At 44.2% G+C, this 17,864-nt stretch overlaps 1 protein-coding gene across 1 annotated transcript; it reads right to left on the bottom strand.

Annotated features, from left to right (window-relative positions):
- Nucleotides 1-961: 961 nt before the first annotated feature.
- On the bottom strand, nucleotides 962-17,184 carry ZSCAN4 (zinc finger and SCAN domain containing 4). Its single transcript, XM_034945633.3, has 5 exons — nucleotides 16,336-17,184; nucleotides 9,964-10,289; nucleotides 3,962-4,462; nucleotides 2,423-2,588; nucleotides 962-2,336 (listed from the first exon to the last, which is right to left on the bottom strand). Exons 3-5 carry the CDS (start codon nucleotides 4,355-4,357, stop codon nucleotides 1,597-1,599), a joined length of 1,302 nt encoding a protein of 433 aa, XP_034801524.1. The 5' UTR covers nucleotides 4,358-4,462; nucleotides 9,964-10,289; nucleotides 16,336-17,184; the 3' UTR covers nucleotides 962-1,596.
- Between the last annotated feature and the right edge of the window lie 680 nt (nucleotides 17,185-17,864).

Below are 17,864 nucleotides of genomic sequence, written 5' to 3'. Positions count from 1 at the left end.
CTCCCAGGTTCAAGCAATTCTTCTGCCTCAGCCTCCCAAGTGGCTGGCACTACAGGCGCCAGCCACCATGCCCGGCTAATTTCTGTATTTTCAGTAGAGCGAGGGTTTTACCATGTTGGCCAGGCTGGTCTTGAACTCCTGACCTCAGGTGAGCCACTGCGCCTGGGCTTTTTTGTTTTTGTTCTTGAGACAGTGTCTTGCTCTGTCACCCAGGGTGGAGTGCAGTGGCGCGATCTCAGCTCACTGCAACCTCTACCTCCCGGGTTCAAGCGATTCTCCTGCCTCAGCCTCCTGAGTAGCTGGGGTTACAAGCATACACCACCATGCCCAGCTAATTTTTGTATGTTTAAATTAATCAAAGTTGCCAGCAAAAAATATATATATATATTAATTCCTCCCTTAGAAGTTACAATAAACATCTTTTTAAAAATTTTTTGAGCCTGTCACCCAGGCTGGAGTGCAGTGGTCTGTTCTCAGCTCACTGCAACCTCTGCCTCCCAGGCTCAAGTGATCCTCTCATCTCAGCCTCCCAAATAGCTGGGATTACAGGCGCATGTCGCCAAACCTAGCTAATTGTTTTTTTGTATTTTTTGTACAGATGAGGTTTTGCCTTGTGCTCAGGCTGGTCTCAAACTCCTGGACTCAAGTGATCTGCCCGCCTCAGCCTGACAAAGTGCTGGGATTACAGGCATGAGACACTGTGCCCAGCCTAAACATCTTTAATCTAATTTGACCTTCAAATAACTACTGGATTGCTTCACATGTAATGCAGGGACCCTGTAACAGGACCTTTGGGGATGAATTCTTTAGTATTTGTGTGAGAAAAGCTTTATTCTCCTCCACCTTCGAAAGATAACATTGCTGGATATAGATGTTAGGGTGGGGTTTTATTTTTTGTTCTAAATTTTGAACTTTCACTCCATTCCCTTCTTGATTATCTGGTTTCTGACAAGAATTCTACTCTAAATCTCATCCTTGTTCCTCAGCAGGTAAAGTGCCCTCTGCCACCTCCATCTTCTTTCAAGAATTTCTCTATCTTTGGCCTTCTGTAGTTTGAATATGATGTACCTAGTCGTAGGTTTTTGGTATTTACACTGCTTCCTCTTCTCTGAGATTTCTGGATCTGTGGTTTGGTGTCTATGATTAATTTTGGACCTCCAAGTGGAGGTTGCAGTGAGCCAAGATCACACCACGGCACTCCAGCCTGAGCGACAGATCAAGACTCTGACTCAGAAAAAAAAAAAAAGCCGGGCACGGTCACTCACGCTTGTAATCCCAGCACTTTGGGAGGCCGAACCACTGCGGCCGGCCCCATCTCTTTTTTTAAAAAAGGATATCAACATTATGGATTCATTCATTTATTCAACAGAAATTTATTGGTTCTTGGAAATGTTCCACTTTCCCAACCACTTGGAATACTTTAGTGAACAAAACTGACAAATTCCATGCTCTCCTTAGCCTTACATTTTAATGAAGCAAGACAATAAATTGAAAAAAAGCATAATCAGGAGATTATATCTTATATCCTAAGTAGATAAATACTATAGGAATATACATATTTGCATACATATTTATACACATTATCAGACCAGCAGCTTAGGAAGCTTCTGGTGTGGAGGGAACACTTGGCAGGGTAATTTTCTCATGAGTCCTCATATGGCGGTGGTATGTGGATGACTGGCGGTAGCTTGTCTTACAAAAGGGACATGTATAAGGCTTTTCTCCTGTGTGGATTCTCTCATGAGACCGCAGGTTGGTTTTGTGGCTGAAGGACTTTTTACATATGCTGCATGTGAAAGGCTTCTTTCCTGTGTGAATTATCTGATGCACCCGTAGGTCTGATATCTGGAAGAAGCCTTTTTGACACTCGGGACAAACAAATGGCCTCTCATTCCTGTGTCTTCTCTGGTGAGCTAATAAGTGACAGAGATACTTAAAGACCTTGGGGCATTCTTCACATTTGTATGATTTTCGGACTCCATGGGATCCTTTCTGATGTACCTCACATGTGGAGTTTCCCTCATTGCTCTGGTGGGTAAGGGCAGACTCAGGGGAGGACTGCTCTGGTTGAGAGATACACCCTGCTCCCATCACCATAGGGACACCTTGGAAAGTGATTCCATTTATGGACCCTTCCTGAGATCTAGCAGTGACTAGCTCTGCTCTTTTTGAGTTGTATGGGTTGTCAGAAGAAACACCTCCCTCTTCAGGCCTAGGACTGTTCTCTTCCTGGATGATGATTAGGGAAACTATTTGATCGCCTTGATTAGTAATATTTTCATTTACTTGAGTAGTTTTCAAAGAACTGTTCCAGCCATCTTGTTCATCTTCATATCCTGTGAAAATAGACACTCAATGAAGTTGTACTTAAGAAGGGGTCCACATAGAACACTCCTCAGTTGTGCAGATTCACCTGACTTACCTTGTCCTGTTTCTAAGGAAGTATCTTGGGAAGTCTGGGAGGGTGTCCCCATGTTTGCTTCTCTTGTGGTTTGGGCATTCACTTGTTTTGTGAGATGAACAATGACATCTCTTAAGGGCATATCCTCAGAAAAGAGAGCTTCCTGTCCCTGCATGTGGACGTGGACCTGTAAAGAAAGCCAGATCACTGTTGTATCTGAATCTGTTGTGTAACAGAAGACTTTTTGGAAAAGTGGTCCTTAACAGGCTCTCACAAGCTCCCTCAAGTATTGGCTATCACATATTTTGTCCACCATCTCTGATGGTGTTATTCTTGTTACTACAAGCTCTTATGTTTAATAAAGTCACATGGACATTGAATTTACAAGTACTGAATCATTTCCCCTAGGAAAAATTCAGGGTTAGTTTCCTGTGAGCTTCTGGCTACATTATTTTTGTCAACTGATCAATACATGAGTTTGTTTTATGTGTGTATATGTTCAAAGACACCCCATTTAATATATATTATTAATTCTGAACTCAGAGGATCCAACACATGTATTATCTCCATAATACATAGCAACTTTCCTGCACTTAGGAAGACTAGACAGTGTTTCAGCATTTTACTTCAGTGTCACTTTAAACAACAAAGTTATCAATAAAAAGCAAAAAAAAAAAAAATGTGCCACTAAATAGACTGTGAAAAGGACACTTATTTACACTGTAGGAACCAAAATAGGAAGTGAGGTTGTGGCCTTGTTCAACCTCACCTGGAAACATGCACCTAAGGTAAATCAAATATTTTACCACCTGCACATATCTGAAAATGACGGAGAAGATGCCTCAGGTATTTATTTTAAGCTTACAAATAAATTTTAGCAATTTTGCAAATATGGGCTCTGAGAATAAGGATCTACTGTAATTGCTTCTTTAGAATGTCTTTCTTGATTAAGAGTTCCCTGACAGAAGAACAAGCTCTTGTCAAGACATTTCTTCCTCAACCTTGATGTCTTCATTTAAATGTCAATTTCAGGCTGGTCTCACACCTGTAATCCTAGCACTTTGGGAGGCCAAGGCAGGCGGATCACTTGAGGCCAGGAGTTCCAGACCAGCCTGGCCAACATGGTGGAACGCTGTCTCTATTAAAAATACAAAAATTAGCTGGGCTTGGTGGAGCACGCCTGTAATCCCAGCTACTCTGGAGGCTGAGCCACGAGAATGACTTGTGCCTGGGAGGCATAGGTTGCAGTGAGCTGATATCATGCCAAAAAGTCAATTTCTCAGAGTCTGCCATTATGCAGACTAAAATTAAGTTAATCAAACATCAATATGTTTGGCTCCTATATGTCCTACAGAATAAACAGATATATACCTTTTTGCTTTTTTTCTTGAGAACTTAGGACATTGAAGATTATTCTTTGTGAGAATGGTGGGAGAGTGTGAGCTGACTAATAACTGGACCTCCAATAGCTTCTCTAACTTCCAGACAACTCTAACTGACTGTAAGTTATTCCTTACTTTCCTTTGTCTCTCATCCCAGAAGTTAGAACCCTGTACTCACTAAGGCAGGTGGATTTATGCTGTCATCAGTCAGGTCTTCTATGAATCTCTCCAAGTTTTTGCCACTTGATTTCCATTTCTCTTTCACACCGGCTTTGTCATTGCAGTGGCCACCAATCATAAACTGCTCCAGGACTAATAGAGAAATAATTTCATCCTTGCTGTGCTTTTCTGGTTGCAGCCATGAGTGAAAGATCCTATAAAGTCTTTGCAATTCCTGCCTTGCATATGAATTATTGCTGTCTTGAAATGAATTGAGCACCATTCTTGAGAACTCAGAAATCCCTTCTTCTCTCTGAACAGCAGGTCCTTGGCTTTGTTGAAACGCTGAATTTTCTGATCCAAGATTATTCTCGGATGGTTCACACTGAAATATGGTTCTTAGATCTAAAGCCATTCTTAGCAATAATTCTCAGAGAGACTTTACTTTGATGATTCAGTCTCTTGCCTTGTGTCTCTAGGGATTTGTTTCAACAGTTGGTGGATTCTTTAAAACTGCAAGCTAGAAATAGAAAAGAGATGAGTAATTAATTGCACCACTGGCATAATTAAAGACAAATCAACCAAAAAGTTAGGCCTAGATGGCTCTATGGATGAATTCAAAGAAATAATTATAACTTAACATAAACTCTCCCAGAGCATATAAGAGGAAGCACTACCCACTTTAGTTACTGAGGTCAGCACTTCCTGATAACAAAATTTTACAAATACATTAAAATTATCCAAAACAAAATATTTGAAAATAAAATCTACTCACATATACATCGCAAATGGTGTTCATTTCCAAAATGCAGGAAGTTTGGGTTAAAATTCAAAAATCAATGCAATTTACTTCGTTAACGGGATATGGATACAAGAATGTAATAAAATCATCTCAATGAGTGCATTTTAAATGTTTAAATGCCAATGTTTATTCCTGAAAAAGGCACTTAATAAACTAGAACTTTAGGAAATATCCTTGGCTGGGCACAGTGGCTCACTCCTATAATCCCAGAACTGTGGGAGGCCGAGGAGGGCGGATCACTTGAGGTCAGGAGTTCGAGACTAGCCTGGCCAACATGGTGAGGCACCATCTCTACTAAAAATACAAAACTTGCCGGGTGTGGTTGCTCATGCCTGTAATCCCAACACTTTGGGAGGCTGAGGCAGGTGGATCACCTGAGGTCAGGATTTCGAGACCAGCCTGACCAATATGGTGAAACCCCATCTCTACTGAAAATACAAAAATCAGCCAGGCATGATGGCGTGCACCTGTAGTCCTAGCTACTCAGGAGGCTGAGATGGGAGAATTGCTTGAGCCCGGGAGGTGGAGATTGCAGTGAGTCAAGATCGCGCCACCGCACTCCAGCCTGGCCAACAGAGCAAGACTCCGTCTCAAAAAAAAAAAAAAAAAAGCCACACGCACACACAAAACTTAGCTGGGTATGGTGGCACGTGCCTGTAAACCCAGCTACTTCAGTGGTGGAGGCAGGAGAATCCCTTGAACCCGGGAAGTGGGCACGGCAATGAGCCAGGATCATGCCACTGAGCTCCTGCCTGGGTGACAGAGTGAGACTCTTTCTTAAAAAACAAAAAAACAAAAAAACAAAAAAAACTTGATGTGAAAAATATTTTACAAAATAGTTACAACAAAATTTATTGTTAAAAGTTTTCTGCTTGAGCTATCATCTCTATGAAACATTGGATTGCTCCCTAACCAGTGAAATAATGAAAGAAAATATTTCAAACATATTTATAGAGTCTTGATTTTGTTTACAAAGAGTATTCAATAAATTTGGTGGGGATGCAAATCAGTTAACCTCTATGGAAAACAGTATGGAGATTTCTCAGAGAACTAAAAATAGAACCATCATTTGATCCAGCTCGGTATCTACTCAAAAGGAAAGAAATCATTATATAAAAAAAGACACCTGCACTCATATTTTGATTGCAGTACTAGTCACAAGAGCAAAGTCATGGAACCAACCTAAGAGTCTACCAGTGGTTGACTGGATAAAGAAAATGTGAAATACATACCATGGAATATTATGCAGCCATAAAAAAGAATGAAATTAGTCCTTTGCAGCAACATAGTTGGAGCTGGAGGCCATTATCTTAAGTGAACTAACTCAGAAACAGAAAACCAAATACCGCATGTTCTCACTTATAAGTAGAAGCTAAACAGTGGGTACACATGGACATAAGGATGGAAGTAACAGATGCTGGGGACTCCAGCGGGGGAGTTGGGAGGGAAATGGGTATTGAAAAATTACCCATTGGGTACAATGTTCACTATTTAAGTAATAGGTACACTAGAAGTCCAATTTCCACCAATATGCAGAATACTTTTGTAACAAACATGCACATGTACTCCCTGACTCTAAAATAAAATAAAATATTCACCAAATATTAGCCTAGGTGAATTTAGGGAGATGTCTATTACAATGCCAATAAACCAAAATGAACGGAATATTGTAATATTGTGTTATCACAAGCAGTTGAAATTAAAACAAAAAAACTCTTTTCACTGTGGCTCACGCCTGTAATCCCAACACTTTGGGAGGCCGAGGCGGGCAGATCACTTGAAACCAGGAGTTCAAGACCAGCCTTGCCAACATGGCGAAACCCCATCTCTACTAAAAATATAAAAATTAGCCAGATGTGATGGTGCATGCCTGTAATCGCAGCTACTCGGGAGGCTGAGCAAGGAGAATGGGTTGAACTTGGGAAGCAGAGGTTGCAGTGAGTTGAGATTGGGCCACTGCACTTCAGCCTAGGCAACACAGAAACTCTGTCTCAATAATAATAATAATAATAATAATAATAATCATCATCATCATCATCATCATCAGAAAATAAAGTATTAGAAACTGAGAGTAGAAGGGTGGTTGCCAGGGGCATAGGGTGGGGCATATGGGAAGATGTTGATCAAATGGTGCAAACTTTATTTATTTTGAGACAGGGTCTCCGTCTGTCAGACAGGCTAGAGTGCAGTGGTGCCATGACAGCTCACTGCAGCCTCAGCCTCCTGGGTTCAAGCGATCCTCCTGCCTTAGCGTCTTGAGTAGCTGGGCCTACAGGCACGCACCACACTCAGCTAATTTTTTAAAAATTTTCTTTTCGAGACTTGGTCTCGCTATTTTGTCCAGGTTGTCTTGAACTCCTGGACTCAAGTGACTGCTCCTCACTCTAGCCTTTCTGGGATTACAGGCGTGAGCTACTATGCCTATGGCAAACTTTCATTTATAAAATAAATATGTGGCTGGGCACGGTGACTCGCGCCTGTAATCCCAGCACTTTGGAAGGCCGAGACAGGCGTATCACTTGAGATGAGACATGGTGAAACCCTTTCTCTACTAAAAATACAAAAATTAGCTGGCTGTGGTGGTGCACACCTGTAATTCCAGCTACTCGGTAGGCTGAGGCAGGAGAATCGCTTGAACCCAGGAGATGGAGGTTGCAGTGAGCCGAGATCGTGCCACTGCACTCCAGCCTGGGTGACAGAGTGAAACTGCATCTCAAAATAAATGAATAAATAAATTAATTAATTAAATGTCACCATGTCCTTCTCAGGCTAGGGGGAAAAAATGAATATGCTCTGGAGATCTGATGTACGGCATGGTGGCTATAGCTAATATATATTGTATGCTTGAAATTTGCTAGATTTTCAGTGTTCTCATGATATAAAAAAGATAATTGGCTCACCCCTGTAATCCCAGTGCTTTGGGAGGCAGAGGTGGGCATATCGCTTGAGGCCAGGAGTTCAAGACCAGCCTGGCAACATGGTGAAACCCCACCTCTACTAAAAATTCAAAAATAAGTTGGGTGTGGTGGCATGCACCTGTAATCCCAGCTACTTGAGAGGCTGAGGCACAAGAATCACTTGAACCTGAGAGGTGGGGGTTGTAGTGAACTGAGATTACGCCACTGTACTTCAGCTTAGGTGACAGAGCAAGATTCTGTCTCAAAAAAAAAAAAAAAGATAACTATGTGAGGTGATGAGTATGTTAACTAGCTTGATCGTGGTAATCATTTTGCAAAGTATACATATATATAGAGAGAGAAGTGTCACGTTGTACACCTTAAATATATACAATCTTTGTCAATTATACCTCAATAAAGCTAGGGAAAACAAGAAAAAGAGAAAGAAGTGAATGAAATAGAAAAGACAAGCCAGAATCCATACAAATGACACCTTTCTCTGGCTGAAAACTTATTAGGCACAGACATCTGCAAGGCCACTACCAGCTACACCCACTGTGTTGTGAAAGGATACATTCCTTAGGAAACATTCTTAGCACCTTTTCTGCTTGAATTTTTTTCCCATTAACAGTTACCATTCCTTAGAACTTTACTGCTTTAACCAAAGCTACTATTTTATGTTTATCTGTTTTTACTCCCTGTCCTTTCCTACTGATGTTTAGGATTCAGAAGTAAAAGTGAGTTTGCATTGCTTGAAATTGATTTCTAATCCCAAGTCAGATTATCTGGACAACTAGAGACACACCCTTTGAAATCCTAAATGGATAAAGAATTTAATCCCTTTTCTGTTAATATATCATTGCTATTTTTGTGTTTTTTCTCCAATTTTATATATGGTTAACGTTTCAAAGATTTGTGCAATTTTGAAAAAAGCAAATTTCATGCCATAAAATCAGAAAATGGTAGGAGTAATACGTGGACACACAAAAACCTAACTGATTTCTGTTAGTTAATGTTATTTCCTGCTTTGTGTTAATCTCATCTGGTCTGATTAGACCAGATCTGCTACCCTGATCGCATCAGTTAATAAGGCAGAGGTGATCCTGGTAAAATCTCCTAGGAGACAATGGAACACATTCTTGCCTTTCCCTAACCCAGTTGTCATAATGCTTCCAGTCAACGTTTATAAAATGCTAATCTGCTCACATCATACCCCACTCTACTCTCTGGATGGCTCCCCTTTGCCCTCAGGGAAAAGCACTGAGTCCTTGTCCTATGAGGCTTTCCTGGGCCAGCTCTACACTTCTCAAGCTCCATCTTAGGTGTTGTGGCTGGTTCTCTATATGCAGGGACATTGGTCTCTCTCTCTCTCTCTCTCTTTTTTTTTTTCCCTGTGGAACCCATGGCTTCCCCTTCATTTCACTTCCCTCCAGGTTCTCTTTTTGGATTACCCACCCTTTCTCCCCTATGACACACAGACCACATGTTCACACTTGGAGACATGCACTCCGTCCCACATAGACAAGACTGCAAAGTATTATGGCTTATTTCCCAGAACCTGGGAATTCAAAACAAGGCTACCAGAGCTCTAATCTGGAGTCTGGCAATTACAAACTGTGACGCAGGCATGCTACCCATCAGGTCTGGGTCTGTATCCTGGGCTTTATGATCTCTAATGACACCCAGCTACATATTTCATATAATGCAATACAAAGGAATTACTAAGCTGGGCACAGTGGCTCACATCTGTAATCCCAGCACTTTTGGAGGCTGAAAGTGGGCAAATCACTGGAGGCCAGGAGTTTGAGACCACACTGGGCAACATGGCAAAATCCTGTCTCTACAAAAAATAGAAAAATTAACCTGGTGTGGTGGTGTGCGCCTGTGGTCCCAGCTGCTCAGGAAGCTAAGGTGGAAGGATCACTTGAGCCTGGGGAGGCTGAAGCTGCAGTGAGCTGTGATTGGGGCTACTAAACTTTAGCCTGGGTGATAGAGATCTTGTCTCGAAAAAAAAAAAAAAAGAATTACTAGAACATAAAGTCATACGATAGACTTTTTGAAGAAAAATCTTCAGTCACACCAGGCCTTTATACAGAGTTCACAACATCAAGCCCTTTTGGGTCAGAGCTGTTGTAACAAAAGACCATTCCCTACACCTGGGAGACCCCCATATCTCTGTAGTTAGGAATTTTCCTGAAATAGCTATGCCTACATACACATGTATACACACTCAAAGACACAAAATTATGTATACACACTCAAAGACACAAAATGTATACACACTCAAAGACACAAAATTTTCCTTCCATTATGGAAGCTTACCTCCTTCTTGGTTGACTGGGTAATCCCGGGCCGAACACTGAGCTGATGTGTGACTAGCTTTCCACACTGGGTTTATCTGATGTGCCTCCTAAGGCTGCTCCCTTTTATAGGGGCTGGGATCAGTGATTGATTTAAAGACGTGATTGGATAACACTTGTCTGTTGATTGAATTACTGATGGAATCTTCATCCAGCCCCAGCTCCATGTCAGTGATTGATTTAAAGACGTGATTGGATAACACTTGTCTGTTGATTGAATTACTGATGGAATCTTCATCCAGCCCCAGCTCCATGTCTCTAATACAGTGTTCTATACCATCACTGGTCCTGGGTCAACAGGTCATAAACAAACACATTAATATTTCTGCAGGCTAGGTGCAGTGGCTCACACCTGTAATCTCAGCACTTTGGGAGGCTGAGGCAGGCAGATCACCTGAGATTAGGAGTTCAAGACCAGCCTGGCCAACATGGTGAAACCCTTTCTCTAATAAAAATACAAAAATTAGCCGGGCATGGTGGTGGGCACCTCCCAGCTACTTGGGAGGCTGAGGCAGGAGAATTACTTGAACCTGGGAGGCAGAGGCTACAGTGAGCCAAGATTGCGCCACTGCATTCCAGCCTGGGAGACAGAGCAAGACTCTGTGAATCCCTAGCCTGAGCAACAAAGCAAGACCCTGTCTCTACCAAAAATAATGTTAAAAATGTTAGCCAGGCATGGTGGCGTGTCTGTGTAGCTTGTTTGAGCCAGGGAGTTCATGGCTACAGTGGATTATGACCGCCCCACTGAACTCTGGCCTGGGAAATGGAAGGAGACCAAGTCTCTAAAAAAAAACAAAACAAAACGAACAAAAAAAAACCCATGCCTGTAATCCCAGCACTTTTGGAGGCCGAGGTGGGCGGATCACGAGGTCAAGAGTTCGAGACCAGCCTGGCCAATATGGTGAAACCCCATCTCTACTAAAAATGCAAACATTAGCCAGGCGTAGTGGCGTGTGCCTGTAGTCCCAGCTATTCAGGAGGCTGAGCAGAAGAATTGCTTGAACCACAGAGGCGGAGGTTGCAGTGAGCTGAGATTGTGCCACTGCACTGCAGCCTGGGCGACAGAGGTAGACTGTCTCAAAAACCAACAAACAAACAAACACACAAAAAAATACAAAATCTGCGGTAAAATGTAACAAGGTCCACATTAAATGAAAATATAAAGACAGGCCGGGTGTGGTGGCTCGCGCCTGTAATCCCAGCACTTTGGGAGGCCGAGGCAGGTGGATCATGAGGTCAGGAGTTTGAGACCAGCCTGACCAACATGGTGAAACCCGGTTTCTATTAAAAATACAAAAATTATCTGGGCGTGGTAGCATGCGCCTGTAATCCCAGCTACTCAGGAGGCTGAGGCAGAAGAATTGTTTGAATCCAGGAGGCAGAGGTTGCAGTGAGCCGAGATTACGCCACGGCACTCCAGCCTGGACGACAGAGCGAGACTGTGTCTCAAAAAAAAAAAAAAAAAAAAAGAAGGAAAATATAAAGACAAACGTTAGTCTCACAAATTCTGATCAAGTTTTATTATAAATTACTCATAGAAACATGACAAACTTTTGCTCAAACTTTTAAGTTTTCAGAGATTTATGAATTACAAGGGTGGCAGAGGGCAAGGCTAATGCTGTGTCTCCTTCTGTGCCAATTCCAGGCTGGTGAAACAGAGGGGGCCCAGGACCCAGAGAAGGCATTCCTAATCCATCAAAAAGATGACAGGGGTTGAGACTAGGATTATATCAGTGGAAAGGGAGAAATTGGTGCATATTTTATATTGAGAAAGCATATGATGTTTGATAGACTTAACATGAGGCTTGAGAGAGATGGAGGAGTTAAAATGGTGAGAAGCGCCTGGTCACCTAGTGTGGTGGAAGATGTGCCTTCTTCCCTGCACTCTCCCTCCCCACTTTCCACCCTCATACAGGCTGAGGCTTTGGTGGAGTTGAGAACGTATCGAAGGGGTGGGAGCTAATTACAGCCATGTGTTTCATCTGCTCCATCAGGCATGCAGCCTCTTGGGGCTTAGATTGTCCCCCTATCACTGTTGGGTACAGAGTTTGAATCTCCTGGTACTCCACTGATGAAATGTCTGCTTGACTTCCCCGCATTAGGAATTATGTTCTGAATCCTCACATTATAAGACTGTGTACTAGTCCATTTCTCCAAGGAGTTTCATCCACATATACTCCATACAGAGAAGTATCCCTGCTCCCATCAAGAGCCAATTTTCCACTGGTGGTTTAGGTCCTGTCACCAACTATGTCATTAAACCAACTGTGACAGGAAAATTGGCTCTTGATGGAAGCAGGGATACTTCTCTGCTACAACAATGAAAAATGGGCTGGGCGCAGTGGCTCATGCCTGTAATCCCAGCACTTTGGGAGGCCGAGGCGGGTGGATCACCTGAGGTCAGGAGTTTGAGACCAGCCTGGCCAACATGGTGAAACCTCGTCTCTACTAAAAAAATACAAAAATTAGCCAGGCATGGTGGCAGGCGCCTGTAATCCCAAGTACTCGGGAGCCTGAGGCAGGAGAATCACTCGAACCTGGGAGGCCGAGGTTGCAGTGAGCCAAGATCGCACCACTGCTCTCCAGCCTGGGCGACAGAGTGAGACTCCGTCTCAAAAACAAACAAACAAACAAACAAACAAAAAACAATGAAAAACGTAGACAATGTGAGTACCACTGGAGGCCAGTTGTTAATTTGTGGTGGGTTGAAAGCATTTCATGTCTGCTTCTGCAGTCTCAAGGAGTTCCTTGAGCTCTGTAAGGAGCTGTAAGGAAAAGCTTTGGGGGAAAAGCTGGCAATTTCTGTTTGGAGGAGGTTATTGGATTTTTGAGTTCAGATATACAGCCAGCTGTTGGACATGCTGGTGTGTAACTCTGGGAGCAGTTAGACCTGAGGCATGATGATATCAGTAAGAGTAGTAAGAGCATCAGGGATCATAATAACTAACCTTTAAGCAGTCAGGGCATATTTGACTCTGTTCTCAGTGCTTTCTGTACGTTAACCCATTTCCATCACAACAGTCCTGTAAAGTAGATCCTAAATAACTCCATTTTAACATCAAAGTAACAGAGGCACAGAGAAGTTCAGTACCTTGGCCAGTGCTACATGGCCTGTAAGTGGCTGGGCTAGGATTTGATACCTGGCTCCAGAGTGGGACTCTGAATGCTACATTAAGAAGGCAAAGACACACAGCCACTGTGTAAAACCAGCAGCTTTCTAGGGAATGGGCTAATGGAGGAGTGAAGGGCATGAGCAGGAAGATTTATCCTTGGGGAAACACAGATGGTGGAGGAAATGACCTGGTGATACCCCAACTTAGGCATAGAATAAACAGGCACAAAACAATAAAAATAAATGTGAAATCCACATAGTAATTTAATCAAATAAGGATATTACAAAGACAACTATCAAATGCTTTTCTGATCAATTGGGAAGGCAGGTAGTGCTGCCTTTGGTAAAAATAGATGACCCGTTTACATCCAGCATCATCTCAACTTGTGTCTGGTGAGTATCCCCGCTCCAGTGTGAGTGAGGAAAATAACCTTTGTTTCCAAGAAGACAAAGCCAATCCGCCTCAGTATGTAGGAAACAGTGATTTCAATTAGAATAATAATAATAATAATAAAAACCTGGTAGGAAAATAAACAAAACTGTTAACTTTCTATTTTTTTCCAGACAAAGTCTTGCTCTGTCGCCCAGGCTGGAGTGCAGTGGCGCGATCTTGGCTCACTGCAACTTCCGCACCCGGAGTAGCTGTGATTAAAGGCATGCGCCACCACACCCGGCTAATTTTTGTATTTTAGTAGAGACGGGGTTTCACCATGTTGGCCAGGATAGTCTCAAACTCCTGATCTCAGGTGATCCGCCCACCTCAGCCTCCCCAGGTGCTGGGATTACAGGCGTGAGCCACCACACCTGGTGACTTTCTTTTCTTTCTTTTTTTTTTTTTTGAGAAAAAATATTTAGTCAATTTATTTATTATTTATTTATTTTTGGTTGTTGCACCTACTTTAATAACAACTTCAAAAAAGGAACAACATTCATCCGGTTCTAAATGTCTTTATGAACGCAAAGACTGGGGTCCCCTGCCAGCTTCCGAGGCAGCCCTGCACCTCCCGTAGGTGGCCGCACTTGGACCGCACCACTCCATTAGCTAAAAGCTACAACAGTCGTAAAGAGAAGGAAAGAACTGGAGAGCCAGCACGCGAAGCTTATCCAATGCTTCCAGTCATACAAGCAAGCTGCAGGATCTCACGGAGGTGCGTGGATCACCCCGTGGAAATTCTCCAGGGCGCATCGAAGCTTAGCATGTTTAGTGGAGACTTGGACAAAGCCCCGAGTCTGTACGGGACCTGTAGGAACCATGGCAGGCATCGGCTGCTTCATGAGGATCTGATATGGTTCCTTTTTAAAAAGTGCATTCTTCAAAAGGCAAACTACCCAATTCCCTTTTAAATATGAATACAATACAACTTATAATACATACGCTTGTCAAAATTGTGTGCAAAGAACTGCCAAAGTGACTTTCTCAAATTAAAAAATTGTCCTAAGATGATTTTCTGTAAACCTACTTGGGCCTCGCAAAGATATTTTAAGTATCAGTATTATTATTGAGACGGAGTTTCACTCTTGTTGCCCAGGCTGGAGTGCAGTGGCACGATCTCGGCTTACCACAACCTCCACCTCCCGGGTTCAAGCAATTCTCCTGCCTCAGCCTCCGGAGTAGCTGGGATTACTGACGTGGGCTGCCCAGCTTATTTTGTATTTTTAGTAGAGATGGGGTTTCTCCATTTTGGTCAGGCTGGTCTCGAACTCCTGATCTGGTGATCCACCCGCCTCAGCCTCCCAAAGTGTTGGGATTACAGGAGTGAGCCACCGCGCCCGGCCTTGGATTAATTTTAGAAAAAGGGTGACTTTAGGTCAAACACACATTTACAAAAGAACAATGATTCACCCAGGAGCTGACAGGTGCAGATTGATGTCAGTGAACCTGTCTGCTGGCTGCTTTTGTATGAGCTTTAAAAAAAAAAAGTATTAAAATTTAAAATACAAAATTTGACACCAAGTGTAAATATATTTGTGTCTGCAGACAGTGGAGATACCAGGTGCCTCCCTGTATTTAGCAGCCTACACAAATGGTAAGGGGTGTGCTGCGGGATTTAGCATGCTGGAGTGGCTGGGATGGGAAGAACCGCCAGAAGCCAAGTAGATACACTCCAGGAAAAGTATCAGAACTGAAGTTACAGAAAATGGAATCCTAGCAGCACAGTGGCAGCTAGATTCTTTTCGCTTTTGTCTGTAGCTTGCATTTGCAGAGTGCAATATGCAATTACTATGCACTTTACTATTCTAATCGTGCAGAGATCCCAAAAGGTAAAAGACCCCTATGCTTCTAGCCAGCAGCGGCTTTGCATGAGGACTGCCAGGCTCTCAGACCCCACATCCCTTGGCCTTCTTAGTGGGGAGAGCTCCCAGAATGCCGCTGGCTAAAAGCCTATTTTGCCCCTGGTCAGTCATGGAATAGCCCAGTTTAGCCTCATTGTTAATGAAGGACATCAATCCCAGGCCGGTCTCCATGAGGAGGGGGCGCTCCACGACCAGCACGCGTGCGCTTGTCCTGGAAAAGGACTTTCCTTTTTGGCGTTTTTGACCTTGGATTCACAGAGCCTTGAAGCTTTCCATCTGGCAGGGTTGCTGTGTTCTCATCCGCAGCAGCCATAGCGTGTTGTATGAAATTGGCACAGGGTACGTTTGTGGACCAGGGATTCCATCTGTTTAAGAAGGAAAGGCGGCTTCGCTTGCCCCACTTGAATTCGAATCCGAAAACCTTCTGGCTTGTTGAGCGACTTAGGGGGAAATTGGAATTCTCCGCAGGAGACGGCATGCCATCCGGGCCGCCTGCCAGCCCTGGAGTCAGATGAAGCCGTCTTTACCGCTGAGCGCTCCCTGCCCCGTGACCAGCTCCCGCCGCTGCTTCTCACGGTCCCAGGGGCCCCTCGGCCGGCAGCCGCAGCCCCCGGGTCTCGCTGTCCTCCACGGCCGCACGACCGCGCCGACTCCTCCCCCGCCCCGGGTGCTGCGGGGCGGGAACACCAAGGATTCCCTGACCGGGGCGGCGCTGGGTCCCAGACGCTGAGCGGCCACAGCGCCTAGAGCCGCCCCCCGCCGCGCCCCAGCTCCTCGCCCGCCGCCAGCAGCGCCCTGGGGCTCTTGCTCGCCGAGTCCACCGAGCCCTGCAGCTGCGGCATCGCCGCGCCCGACCCCGACCCCTCACCTTCATCTGCCCAGGAATTTCTTTTCCCTTCCTCCCTTCCTCCCGTCCTCCCTTCCTACCTTCCTCCCTTCCTTCCTTCCTTCCTTTCTCTTTTTCTTTTCTCTTCTTTTTCTTTTTTGACGGAGACTCTCTCTGTCGCCCAGGCTGTAGTGCAATGGCACGATCTCGGCTTACTGCAATCTCCGCCTCCCGGGTTCAAGCCATTCTCCTGCCTCAGCCTCCTGAGTAGCTGGGACTACAGGTGCCTTCAGCTAGCCCGGCTAATTGTTTTTTAATTGGTATTTTTAGTAGAGACGGGGTTTCACCATGTTGGTCAGGCTGGTCTCGAACTCTTGACGTCAGGTGATCCACCCGCCTTGGCCTCCCACAGTGGTGGGATTACAGGCGTGAGCCACAGCGCCTGGGCTTCTCTAGTAATTTCAAAATCGTTTTATTAAAATTCAATAAAATTTAAACAAATCAAAATTTAAAGCATGCAATGAAGAGGATTTGTTCAATAAAGACAAATTCAATTAACAATGGCTTTTTTTTTTTTTTTTTTTTGAGACAGGTTGTCACTCTGTCACCCAGGCTGCAGTACAGTGGTGGGATCTGGGCTCACTGCAACCTTTGCCTCCCAGGCTCAAGAAATCCTCCCACCTCAGCCTCCCGAGTAGCTGAAAGTAGCTGGGATTACAGGCTCATGATACCACGCCCAGCTAATTTTTTTTTTTTTTTTTTTTTTGAGACATGGTTTTACCACGTTGTCCAGACTGGCCTCGAACTCCTAGGCTCAAGCGATCCTCCCGCCTCGGCCTCCCAAAGTGCTGGGATTACAGGCGTGAGCCACTCGCGCCCAGCCTATAGCATTTTCCTGACATAAAGGTCTACCATTATCTTAATGGTATAGAAAGGAAATGTGTGTGTATGTGTACATAAATGTAAATATTGGGACTTATTACCTAGTAATAAAATAGTATTAGCTGAAATATAGAAGTGATTTTTTTTTTGCCTCAGGTCTTAGCTTTAAATAACATGTGGGATTCAAAGTGAAGAATAACAATCCCGGGTGCGGTGGCTCACGCCTGTAATCCCAGCACTGTGGGAGGCTGAGGCGGGCGGATCACATGATTTCAGGGGCCTGTAATCCCAGCACTGTGGGAGGCTGAGGCGGGCGGATCACTTGAGTTCAGGAGTTGGAGACAGCCTGGAAAACATAGTGAAATCCAGTCTCTACAAAAAGTACAAAAATTAGCTGGGAGTGGTGGTATGTCCGTAGTTCCAGCTATTGGGGGTGGGCGGTGGGGGGCAGAAAAGGGGCTGAGGCAGGAGGATCTCTTGAACCCAGGAGGTTGAGGCTGCAGTGAGCTGAGATCGTGCCACTCTACTCCAGCCTGGGTGACAAATGACAGCCTGTTAAACAACAACAACAACAAAAAACCCAAAGTAAAGCATAATCTTAGGCTGGGTGTAGTGACTCACGCCTGTAATCTCAACACTTTGGGAGGCCAAGGCAGGTGGATCACTTGAGGTCAGTAGTTCAAGACCAGCCTGGCCAACATGGTGAAACCCATCTCTATTAAAAATACGAAAATTAGCTGGGCGTGGT

This window comes from Pan paniscus, chromosome 20 (assembly GCF_029289425.2).
Source record: "Pan paniscus chromosome 20, NHGRI_mPanPan1-v2.0_pri, whole genome shotgun sequence".
Taxonomy (NCBI): domain Eukaryota; kingdom Metazoa; phylum Chordata; class Mammalia; order Primates; family Hominidae; genus Pan; species Pan paniscus.
Note: the sequence above shows the minus strand (reverse complement) of the source record. Positions and strands in the feature narration are given on the sequence as shown.